Raw genomic sequence first — 13,468 nt, 5'->3', positions numbered from 1 at the left:
TCGGGTAATGTGGACCACTATGAAAAAGTGGGACCTTTTCATGAGGACGAGTTCGAAACGTGGGTGAATTTAATATGCGATGAGGTATTCAATCCTGTGAAAACTCGATATGCGAAATTACAGGTGCTTCGGTTGGGTAATGAAGCAAGAACCTTCAAAATACAGCAAATGGGGCGGTACCCTTAAATGAGGGCTATTCCAAAATATGAACCCATATATTTTTGCATTCATTGTTACCCAAGAGTGTAATAAATTGAAATTTACCTTAACCAAACCACAACCTACCTTTAACTTACTGATACTCATTACCCACACATACTGGTCCACATTACACGCCAAGTTATTTTTATTTGCAGCTTAGAGTTTTTTTGAAACATAATGCAATAACATTTTTATAGACAAATATATATGATTTTTGACCTGGAATATATTTAGTCAACAAATCTACTATGTTGTGAAAACAATTTGTTTTCAGTTTTTACCGTTGGTACGCCCACAATATCAAAAAAAGAACATTGTGGTCCACAATACCGGAAGTTACTCTATATGTACTTTTTTATTAATTCGCAATTAATTGATTTTATAAAATTTATTTCATCATTCTTTTCATTACAGGATTACGAACATATGGGCCGGGCATTTTGTGAAACGCTGCTGGACTATTGCGATGACAATCCGAATAAAGTAAAGAGAAACGCTAAGTTGTTGAAACGCATTAAGAAAATACGTAAACGCGAGAAACGCGAACAGAAGGCATTGAAATTAAAGAAATTGGCCGAACAGGGATGTATAATCGAAGAGAAATTCAAAGTTAAAATGAGAACAGGCAAAAGTGTTTCTTAGAAAAAAGAACAATAAACACCTACACATAAAAAAACTAATTTTACAAAAAACATTACAATAACAACAATACTACCATAACACTTAAGACGAAAAAAATACACTAATAAAAAATCATATACCCACTTAACAGATACTTGCCAAAATAACACAATTTTGTGGTTTTTTCAGTTCCTTATACGTAAACATGTTGTTGTAGTTAATTTTTGTTGTTGTAATTTATTGTGTAATATTTGTGATTTATTTATTTTAATGTTTTGTGTAAATGGTGAAAAAAAGTAGATTTTTTTGTTGGTAATTTGTCAATAAAACGTCCTGTCAACAAATACATCCTACACCAAAAATAAAGTTCTTTGTATTTTGAAAAAAAAACAAGTTTTATAAAGAAGTACAGTGGAACATTTGAGAGATGGATATTATCCTAATATTTAAAATATAAATAAGGTAAATAGGAAGATTATACTGCGTCACATTTTTCAACTTGAAAATGTTGACCAATCGGGACCGCCATAAACTGAAGGCTTCTGATTGTAGATCTTATAAAGGGGTAAACACGAGATACACGTACGTAATATTTGAAAATCTACTCAAACTCGACCAAATTAAAGGCGGATTTAAGCAAACCCCCTTAGCTAATAATTCAAAACCCAGCTAGGGGGTTTCTCCTACCATCATAAGCTTTCAAATTTTGGCGGTCCCGATTGGTTCAAGATTTTATTGGTGCTCAGTGTTATTATACATAATCATGATCCCAATTTTGACTATTGATATCCATTTCTCAATGGTTCCAATGCAATTCATTTTTTAAATGTTTATTTTTTAGTTATTTTTTTATTTATTATTTAGTTGTTTTTTTTTTTTAATTTATTTCCTTATATATTTGTTCAATGGTGTAGGCAATTGTAACAACTCAACCACCTGTGTCTGTATGTATATTTAGTTGTAAACTAGTCTTGGAGCCCTGGTTTTATTGTTTGTTTTTTCTTAATTTCAAATTCATTTGACTGCCTTTATAAACTTATTTTTGAACTGCTCTCTGCCTCTCTATCATCTATGCTTCCTGTATGTCTTTCTGTTTCAGTATCTGCCACCAACACAGAACATTTATATTTACACAGACACTAAAATGACTTACACAGATACACCACTACACAAAAATACAAGTCCTTTCCATTTTCCTTAAGCTTGTGTGTGTATGTACTCGTATATGTGTCTCGCTTGGTTACCCAAACAACTGATGTTGTTTGTGAAATTTCATAGAAAGCTCAAGGAATTTTCAAAAGTTTCTTTGTTGTTTTGTTTTTGTTTTACTTAGTGTTTTTGTTGTTTTCGATGTTTATCCCCTTTCACACAAAGGAAAATGTAATGAAAATGTTTCCGTAACATTACATGGAAAAGTTAAATTTGTTACGTTGTTACGTAAAATGCAAATTGATATAAGTTTTGATTTATTTATTTACGATATATGAAGAAATTATTTAAAATTCCTAATGGGGATGAAAGCCCTTGGCAAGTAGTATGAACCCACAAAGAAAATTTGTCATTGGTCAAGTTTTTGAGTTATGGTGCAGTGAGGTTTTTGTTCCATAGTTCACAAAGTAAATGATTTACAGTGAGTAACAGTTAAAAGTGTCCACTTGGCTTTTATGCCCTCAGCCTTATGGCTAATGAGGGTATATACACTTTGATACGGTGAAAATGTGCCTCATCGAAATATTGGTTTTAGACCCCATGTTTCTTTGGACCAAATCCGTTTCAGAAAATTTGAAGTCGATTTACACATGTCCGTCCGTTGTCCGTCTGTCTGGCTGGCTGGTGCGCACGATAACTCTCGAAGGCAATTATCGATTTCATCCAAACTTTGCACATCTTCTTTCCAAAATTAGTTAAAATTCGAAGATGGGGAATATCGGTCCACTCCTTCTGGTACGTCCCCAACAAAATGGTCAAAATTGTTATAAATATTAATTCTATAATAACATGCAAACGGACTATCCGATTTTAACGAAACTTTGTACAACCTATTTTCTTTACCTGGCCTAGATCAAGTACGAAGATGGGACCCATTGGTCCACTCCTTCTTGTATCTCCCCCACAGAGGGTGAAAATTTCCAATACTTATAAAACCAATATCATGCGAATGGAATGTCCGATTTGAACCAAGTTTTTCACAACCTGTTATCTTTTCCAAGTCCTGATCAAGTCCAAAGATGGAACCCATTGGTCTACTCCTTCTGGTCTCCCTGAGTTGCACTGAAAAAGCCAATTCATAAACCCGAAAAACTGGAAAATCCGATTGGAATTCGTGCAGGAACACGACAAAAAATCTGTAATATTTTCTTATGACAGCAAATTTAACTTGTTTGGGTCGGATTGACCAAGTAAAGTATGGCAAAGGACGAATAAAGCCATGGACCCTAAGCATACAATTTCGACCGTAAAGCACGGATGAGGCTCTGTAATGACATGGAGCTGTACGAGCGCTTCCGGAGTATGACATCTCTGAGTTTGCAATTGTTTTTGTTTAACATACATTATTATATCCTACACAACTATGTTGGCAGGGTATTGTAGTTTTGTGCAGCCACAAGAGTTTGCAACACGATATAGGCCACAGTTATAGACCAATCTACACGAAATTTTGCATGTAGGATATTTTCTGGCCAATGAAGACCCCTATTGGTAAAGATCGGTTAATATTTAGGGGATGAAATGGACCAAATACTTAATTTTCGTGGGTTTTTCTGGTCGCTCCAGAGGCCGCAATTATGGCCCAAATATTGCGAATTTTTACATGGAGAAGGGGATCGGGCCAAAGAATAGGTATGGTTTGATAAAGATCGGTCATTATATTCAAGATGATGTTGGCCATTAAACTTATTCAAGATGAGTGGTTGGCCATTAAACAGATACCAATTATATGGTATGTACTCAGATGTGGGAGTTACACTTAAGGGGACCCCCCCCCCCCATTCTCGGGGTCAAAATTTTTGTTGACTTAATTCCAATCTAAACTAATTCAAGAATGTCCCTGCAAAATTTCAAGTTAAAATCTCAAGAACTCTGGAAGATATAGCCGATTTATTGTGTCAGCATCAAGTGTCGGCTGAAGGGCTTCTCAAACTTTAAACGCGTTTTTCTCTAAACATTTTTTTTGCGAATGGCGGGCACGATAACTCAAAAACTAATAACCCAATCGATTTCAAATTTTTACACGTTTCTCTGTGAGTGTATAGCTCTCGTATGAACTAGGATAAAGCCAATCGGTGAAGATCTTCCTTATTTTTTAACTTGGGTTTTGGTAAAAAATCGGCGATTTTCCAAAAATATTTTTTCAAAGGTCCGCCATTTTGTTAATTTTAGAGCGAGGTCAATTATCCTAGTTCATACGAGAGCCAGACATGTACTCTTTCTAACACCGTTGGAATTTTCGGATTCCGATGTTCCAGTGAGGAGTTATCATGCCCGCCATCAAAAATAAGGACTTTTCTTTGATCACAAAAAACAACAACAAAACAACAACAAAAATTTTTTGTAAAATATTTTTCTTCCTTTTTAAATCTTCAAATACATATGTGCAAAGTTACAAACCTTAACAAGCATTGGTATTCATTTGCCAGCCCAGTTAAAATCTTAAAAAAAAAATCGTGAATGGGGGGGGGGGGGGGATGGGGGTTCCATTAAATATTTACAGGTGTTTACGTACTTAGATATTATTTAGTATCCCATTGCCACATTAGAGGGCGGAAATATAGCGCTGATCGCTTTGAAATTTTCCATGAAATTCCAGTTGTGGTCAAGGACAACGCCTATAATTTTCGGTGATGATCAGACAATTAGTTTGGGATGAAGTGGAGCGAAAATTTAATTTTTTGTGTTTTTTTCGATTCAATCTATACGCTACAATTATAAGCTGAACATCACAACGCAACACACGGTGAAGAGGGCCGTACTGATTATTGGGAATATTCGGAAAATATGTCAGTGTAAGGAAGTGGTGCTGTTGACCTCTAATCGGGCAAGAGGGTGCAACTATCACGAAGTATTACCCAGGCTCGGAATAAAAATCCGCAGAACGATAGAGTTTAGTGGTAGTTGTGTAGGGTATCATATGATCGGCCGCGTCCGACTATACTGCTCCGCTCACTGGTTTTTTATATTAAATTCTTGGGATAACATGCCCTCAATCAAATCAAAATATGTCCTCCTTCGGGAATCTAAATACCACAAGAAGAGAATTTTTGACGTCCAAATATTCTACAAACATTTTTTTAATAGGGTCCCCAAAGAAATGAAATCGGTATTCAAGGTATTTCTGATAGTGACAAATCGTCGATCTATGCGTATGAGCTCGAAATGAAACAATAATCGAACGTTTAGTTATTTGAAGATCGAAAACCGACAAAATTTGTTCGTGCTTCGTCATGTGGCAACTGTTCCACAATTAATTTATAGGGGGAAATTTGAAAAACAAACAAGAGAACACGAATCATGGTTAGCTGTTTCTTCGATCAATTCGGAGCAGCAACATGTTTGCCGAAAGTCTTCAGAGGAATTAAAAAAACAACGAACTAGCGAAGAAGAAGAAGCTTTGCGAACCGTGACAATTCGAGATCCACACTTCGGCTTCAACGAGTGCCTCTTTGCGTAACAGCGTAAGAAGAAACATAAATACGTCACTAAATTCCACCGGCCCGATCTATGTATACCGTCTACAATTCTCAAAGGTCAGGGCAGTCATAATAAATTGCTAGTCGGTTAAATATTTGGGTAAATAAAATACCGGATTACAGACATATAGGGCTAAGAAGTCATGTAAACCTTGGATCTATATTGAAAATTCTCGGGAAGAAATTTTTTATTCGCATGGAATACGGAATGCCAAATTATATTCATTTCGGAGCTTAAGGCTTCTAAATATCGAAAATGGAACGGATCCTTCTTTTTATAGGATATATGTCGACATATAGACCTACATCGAACAGTTTCTGGAAGGATATTTTCCCCGACGGAAATCGGAATGCTAAATTATAACCACTTCGGCGAGGAAATACGACTAAATCTCCCAAACGAATGAAATGGCTTTATTTGGGGCTATCGATTTTTTTTTTTCAAAATAAAAATAAATAAGTAAAAATACCTACAATGGTGCGGTACCATTGCATGGTCCGATATTTATAATTTGTGTTAGGAAGATTTGACACATAATGAGAAGAAAAAATATCAAATTAAAGCCAATTCAATAAGAAAAAAATTTCCAAAATACAGAATGATGAAGGGTATTGTTATATGGGGGGTTTAGCCCGAACCATGGGCCAAAATTTACAAAATTTTTAAGGAGGTTTTGTACCTAAAGATAATCAAAAACATAAAATTAAAGAAATTTGGTTGGAAAACGTGCACGAACTTTTCTAAATACCGAAATTAGGAGTGAACCGTTATGTGGGGGATACCCCAAAAGATTGATGTTATAAATTATTATAATAGATCGATTCTGCTAGTCGTGATATGACAAAAAGTTTGGTCTAGGACCAATATTTCGTGAAGTTACAAACTCTTGGGACCACACAATCTTATAATACCCTCACAGCATAGTTGTGTATGGTATGCAACATATTCATAGAATATCCACGTTAAATGCCTAAATATTTCAACAAAATAAATTTTTTATTAAATTATTTATTAAATTATTTTATTTATAATTTTAAAATTATTTTAATCTTCCTTCGTCTCTTACATCAATTTGCATTTCTTTCGTAAAATTCGTAACTAATTATTTAACATCGACAGAGACAAAATGTTACATGCACACGCACACACATCCCCGCCAAATACAGTCTTGAGTAATCTTCTCCGAAAAACTATTAAGTAAACATACAAATATAAACAGACAAACAGAAATACACACAAACACATATATAAATTACAGTATATACATACAATAACATTATTAGTTTTATGCGAAACTTACTTTTACTAATAAGACAACTAACATTAAGCTAGTAATGCGCAAATACCCCAAGCCTAAAAACTAAAGATAACATTTTAATATTATAATAATAACAAGAAGAAGTGGAAGAAGAAGAAAATTTCAAATATGTAAATTTTACATATTTTGCTGTTATTATTGATAATACTAAAAACTCATAACTTTGTTATTTTCTCTTGTTTATGCATTAACGATATATATAACTTCTTTATGTGAAATGAAGCTAAAGCCTAACTACCCCGTTTCGTGCCAATTTAGTTTAAGAAGCTAAAAAATAAAATAATTCAGAATATTCACCCTGGGCTCTATTCTTGCAGAGCCTTGCCTTACATATATCCATTTACATATTTATAAAAACAACAACTAATAATAATAACTTAATTTTATTGCCATCTATTCGTTAAATCTCTACGCTTACGTATGTACGCTTGTGTTAGTTAATTAGTTTGAAAACTCTAGTTGAGAGTTTTTTTCCTTAATGCTAAAGCCAACCAAATCAATCCACCATCAACATAACTACTAGTCAGTCCTCATCTATCACCGCCAGCACCCAAACAAATCCATTCATCAGTCACCTCAAACAAATTCTGTAGTTTCTTGTGTTTTTAGTTGTTGTAGAAAATTTCATCTCAACTCCTCTTCTATGTATTATTTTATTAAGTACTTTAATTTCTATTCACTATCTCTATCTTAAAATATATTTTTTATTAGTTTTAATTTATATTTTATTAAATAAAAACTACAATAAAGCTTTTACACCAATACCCACGAAGAAAAAATGTATGGTAATTAACACGCAAAAACCACTGTAGTTTTATTATTTTGTATAAACAATAAATGCAACAAAAGTAGTCAAACAAATATTACAGCAATAAATATTTCGCAGGGAACACAAACAACATCGATGAAGAAGGTAATATAGGATTTGAACTGTATTTATTTACTAAAATTAAGATAATTTTACTTTTCGGTTTCAAAAAATTGAATTTTGGTCTTCTAATTAATACGAACCTACACGAATTCCAGGATGTCCCTTTAAAATTTCAAATAAAAATCTTAACCACTCTTGAAGTTATAGCCGATTTATTGTGTCAGTATCAGGCGACAGCAAGAGTGTTTTAGAAAATTTAAACGCATTTTTCTCGAATAAGTGTTTTTATGGCGGACACGATAACTCAAAAAAATTTAAGTCTACGTTTAGTAAAAACGATTAAGTTTTTTTTGAAATTTTTGTCCGCGGTAGTCATTTTGATCTTAATTATGGATATTTTTTCGGAGACGTACCCGGCTACACGGTTATTGCATTTTATACCAGATTCTACGGAACCGAACACCACATCATGAATTGAAATTTTTATAAGAATTAAAATGCTACCCAATTTATACTAATCGGTTATAAATAGCCGGGAATATCGTGATACCTGTACCCGAACTTTCTGTCAAATAGCCGGGTAATTAGGGTAAAAATCCCTACGGAAAATCTGGTTATTTTACTAATATAGATTTGTTTCGAAATTTCTTTACAATATTTGAGAAAATTGTTTTAATTGTTTTACTTAAAACGGTCTATAAAATAGTAGTATGTTAAATATATTAAACTGGCAAAATGCGGAAAGGAAATAAAAAAATAATATTTCATATGGAAGTCGTGAATACTGTATAATTTGTTGTACTTGTAGTTCTGAATTCCGCCTCTATTCTTACATCTAATATCATGTTTATTATCATTTGGTATTTTTATGCACATAAGTTGTAACTTTCAGGATTCGAGTTTTATCCGTTCACCAAAGTACAAATTTTACGAAATTTTGTGCTTTTCGTACCAAAAACTACATCAATCATGCACTCCAATAATAACCTTAACTCCATTTAAAGAATCCCAGCTCTATGCGTTCACTGACATCCAAATTGCATCGAATATGGCACAATTTATTACTTTTCGTAGATATAAGTACGGGTTTTAGGTTTTAGGGTTTAGTATCATTTAGTACTTTTCGTACTTATGAGTTCGAATTTCCAACACTGTCTCAATACTGTACTCTAACAATAATTTATTTTTCAAATATAGGTTTTCCATCTCTATCCTTTACTGAAATCTAAATTGTACCAAATTTAATACCATTTAGCACACATAAGGACGAATTTTCAAAACTACCAACATATCACAATCCTGCAATAATAATTCAAAATTTCAGAATATCAGCCCTATACGTTTACGCAAAAACTATTTGTAAACTCTTTGGTACCAATTAGTACTTTTTGTTTCTGTTATTAAGAATTTTCTAAACTACACTCAACAGAAATGTTAATTCCAAAATTCTGGAGTCCAGCTCTATCCGTTCACACATAATCAAATTGTACCAAATTTTGTACCGTTTGGTACACATAAGTACTCTGTAGCTAGATATGGCTAGATATTCCATATCTATTATTCCAAAATTTAGGTTTCCAGCTCTCTCCGTTCACCCAATTTATAATTGTACCAAATCTTGTGCCGTTTAGTACTTTTCGTACACATAAATACGAATTTCCATAGATGTCTCTATAGCTCAATCTTCAACAGTAATTTTAATTCCAAATTTCAGGTTTTCAGATCTATCATTTAATCAAAATCCAAATTTTACTAAATTCAGTACACATAGTATTTTTTGTAACAATAAGTACGAATTTCTAAACTACCTCAATCCTACACACCAACACTCATTTTAATTCCCAATTTGAAGACTCCAGCTATATCCGTTCACCTAAATTCAACTTGCACCAAATTTAGTGCCATTACTACGTAGTAGTACACCAATAGTAGACCTAATTCCTATTTTCAGGACTCCATCTCTTTACACTCAACTAAATGCAAATAGTACCAAACCACAACCGGGCCCCCTGGTCCACTCCTTGTGGCACATTTCCCTCAAAGGATCAACATTTTCAATATTTATAAATCCAATATTAGGTAAATGGAATGTCGAACAATCGTTGTACAATTCGTCCACTCCTTCTAGTACCTCCCTCATAAAGGATCGAAATTTTGAAACTTGTAAATCGGTAAATCGAACGGAATATCCAAATTTTGTCCAAAAATGAGACTCCTTTTGGTACCTTCCCCAAAGAGTCAACGTTTTGAAAATTTGTTAATCCAATAACAATCGTATAGAACGTCCGGTTTGATACAAAATATCCACATCGTTAAATTTTTTACAAACTCCAATCAAGTTTGAAGATGGGACCCATCGGTCTACTCTTTCCATTTGAACTAAACTTTGCACAAAGTAATGTTTAACCACACCTGTATATTTTTTAGAGATTATTCTAATACCTCCCCCTACAAAGAGACAAAATTTTGAAAACTTTTAAACATCATGTAAAGCGAGCATATATTCAATTTCACCGACACTTTTGAACATCGTAATATGTTCACCTTATATAGATCACGTTTGAAGATGAGCCCGTCTGTCATCTCCTTCTTGTACCTCAACATTTTAAAAGCTTGAAAATTAAATTTGAAGCGAATAGAATAACCAATTTAATCCATTGTTTCTACTTCGTAATATATATAGACTTGTTCTTCACATAAATTACCCATCACTATGTTATGTTGTGTACTTTTTTTATACCCTCCACCATAGTATGGAGGGTATATTCATTTTGGTTTTCCGTTTGTAACTCATCGAAATTATCATTTCCGACCGTATAAAGTATATATATTCTTGATCAGCGTAAAATTCTATGACGATATAGACATGCCCGTCTGTCTGTTGTAATCAATCTTTTGTCTGCAGGCAGGTCAAGTTCCAAGATGGGCTTTATCGGTAAACGTTTAGGCATAGCTCCCATATAAGGGTACCCCCCAATTTTCGGTATTTTGAGGTTCTTGAGCGTGTTTTTCAACTGAATTCGCTGAAATTTGGTATATTGAATTTTTATTGGGTAGCAAATCTCTCCACTAAAAATTATAAATATAGAACCATATTTTCGGATAGCCCCCATATAAGGGTAGCCCTAATTTTGCGGTATTTTGGGGGTTTGATCGCATTTTTCGACCGAACTCGCTGAAATTCGGTACTTTGACTTCTTATTGGGTAGCAAATCTTTATACTAAAAATTATACATATAGGTAATTTTTTTCGGGTAGCCTCCATATAATGGTACCCCCAATTTTCGGTATTTTGGGGTTCTTGAGCGCGGTTTTCAACCGATTTCGCTGGAATTTGATACAGGGGGTTCTTATTGGGTACCAAATTTCCCTACTATAAATTATAAATATAGGTTCAATTTATTTGGTAGTCCCCATATAAGGGTACCTCCCAAATTCCACTTTTTGGGGGATTTTGACCGGATTTTTTCGCCGAATTGGCTGCAATTTAGTAATTTGGGTTCTTATTGGGTAGCAAATCTCTCCACAAAAAATTATAAATATAGATCAATTTTTTCGGGTAGCCCCCATATAAGGGTACCCCCAAATTTCAATGTTTTGAGGTTCTTGAGCGCGTTTTTCAAACGAATTCGCTGAAATTTGGTATTTTGTAGTCGTATATGGTAACAAATCTCCCCATTTTTTTTATATTTTATACTCTACCATCTTACAGATTTTAGGAAAAATCCCCATTAAAAATTGCTGAAGTTTGTATTTGGTGTACGTAATGGTTTACATAAATCGGTTTGTAGAATTATCGGTATATGCCCACTTTCTGGTATGTTCCCTATATTTCCATTGCATGTATCTGTCAGTATAACAATGGTGGAGGGTATCCAAAGTTCGGCCCGGCCGAACTTAACGCTTTTTCACTCGTTTTTTTTTCTAGACTAAGAAGTTTCCGAACTGCCCTCGTATGTGGTCCCAAGACCTATATAAAGCCACGTAATATTGTGAGCCGTTTATAATTTGTAATTCGGTTCTTCGATTCTGACCGAAGAAGATGATTTATTAAAAAATCGTAATAGTTGCTTTCAGCTCAATATTCCAAAGACATTAATGGAATATTTGATATTTGCATTGAACATTCTTTTCGCAGTATTTTGGAAAAATATATTTTTGAAAAGTACTACAAATAATTACTAATTCTTTATATTTTTTAATACAATACAACACATAATGAATTAATAAACGTGAGTGACATCGCGATAAAATATCACCCCTCAATATTTATTCGAAGGACAATAATTTCAAATTTCTAATAAATTTCAATGAGAAGTGTGTTTATAAAATATCCATAAAACCACATTTTTGATTATTGAAAAAATACATTTGAACACCATTGGCACACATTTAGCTTCCGAACACTTCTTCATGTTTTTTATTTCGAAAATTTATTTTAAATTTCTAAAAATTATATATTATTTTATTTATCACCTGCCTAAGCCATTGATTGATGTCACCCCTACTAACCGCTTAACAGTATTATCAGATTCTGATTTTCTTACGTCAACAGGAAAGTTTAAGACTGAAAATCATAGAACGTTTACTGAAGGAGGGGTCGAGTGCTGAAGAACCGATAAATATACCCCTGTCCGATTATTCAAGGTAAGAGAACGACCCCCAACAACACCCTCATACTTGATTAAATATTTAAATAAAATCTCAACAGTGATGAGGGCAGCAGTTCTAGTTCAGATAATGAAGGTAAAGGACCATCATCGTTAAAGGATTTCTCCGACTTAGAGGGCCCGTGTTGTCATCCACTGAAGGCTCCGCCTTGTTCGCCTGAATTGGATATGGAAATAAGGAAGGTAGGACAAAAATAAACAATTTCCTAAAATCTGAAATAATGAGTGATAAAAAATATTGAAATTTGTTTTCTTAATTCAGTTCAAATTTTGTCGCATGCGCAAAATAATGCAAGAACTAGATCGTATTTATTTTCAACCATTGTTCCATAAGAAATGCCAATTTCTATTGAAATCAAAGAGGCCACCACCACTGAGAATACGACGGCCTCGAATTAAAAATGCCAATAAAGAAATTTCAAAAACAAAATTAAATGTGAAGAATAAACGATCTGAAAGTAGAATCAAAGGAGGTTATATTTCAACTTCGCAATTTTCTCAAACGGTTCAAAATGCCACAGATTCAAAAGTCACCCTACAATATGTGCGACAAATTTCCGATTCGGGAAGTTCTTCTTCTGTGAATACTTTGAAGGGTGGCAATTCTCAAGAACAAATTCGCAGGCAGCGTCCTAAAGGAGGTCAGTGCCGTGTGCCAATGAAGCCTCGCTTGAAGGTCTCACGAAAATTACGTCTATGGTTGGAAAAACGTCAAATAATTATTATACGCCGTAAATTGGTAAATAAGAGATTTAGATTTCCTCCTAAACCTAAAAGAATTCCGCAATCATTTTCCTCAGTATGGAGGTAAAATTTTTTTATTATTTGAAAATTTGTTATTGAATTTCATGTTTCAAAAATTTGCAAGGGAAATAAAATCCTAACCGAGGAGAGAACTGAAAAAATATTTGTTTATGGCTTCGATTTTTGAAGAATAATTTTCAGGTCCTAAACAAAGGCGTATATTTTTTTAGAGAACATATTTTTAAGGCGTGGATTTTTTAAAGAATATTTTTTCAAGACCGATTTTTTTAAGAATATTTTTTCAAGACCTATTTTAAGGCGTGGATTTTTAAAGAAAAAATTTTTAAGGCCTAT

At 33.5% G+C, this 13,468-nt stretch overlaps 1 protein-coding gene across 1 annotated transcript in view; it reads left to right on the top strand.

The window, feature by feature from the left end:
- LOC133321694 (cytosolic carboxypeptidase 2-like) overlaps positions 1 to 13,468 on the top strand; it is a gene marked incomplete at its 5' end in the record, with an annotated part of 66,978 nt that overhangs the window by 27,471 nt on the left and 26,039 nt on the right. The window contains 3 exons of the mRNA XM_061530781.1: positions 616 to 684; positions 12,256 to 12,347; positions 12,412 to 12,553. Coding sequence (XP_061386765.1) covers positions 616 to 684; positions 12,256 to 12,347; positions 12,412 to 12,553 — 303 coding nt within the window. The remainder of the gene's footprint in view (positions 1 to 615; positions 685 to 12,255; positions 12,348 to 12,411; positions 12,554 to 13,468) is intronic.

This window comes from Musca vetustissima, unplaced genomic scaffold (genome assembly GCF_032173495.1).
Source record: "Musca vetustissima isolate MV318-11 ecotype Yass unplaced genomic scaffold, APGP_CSIRO_Mvet_v1 utg33886, whole genome shotgun sequence".
NCBI lineage: Eukaryota > Metazoa > Arthropoda > Insecta > Diptera > Muscidae > Musca > Musca vetustissima.
The sequence above is the reverse complement of the archived record's forward strand: the minus strand, read 5'-3'. Positions and strand labels throughout refer to the sequence as shown.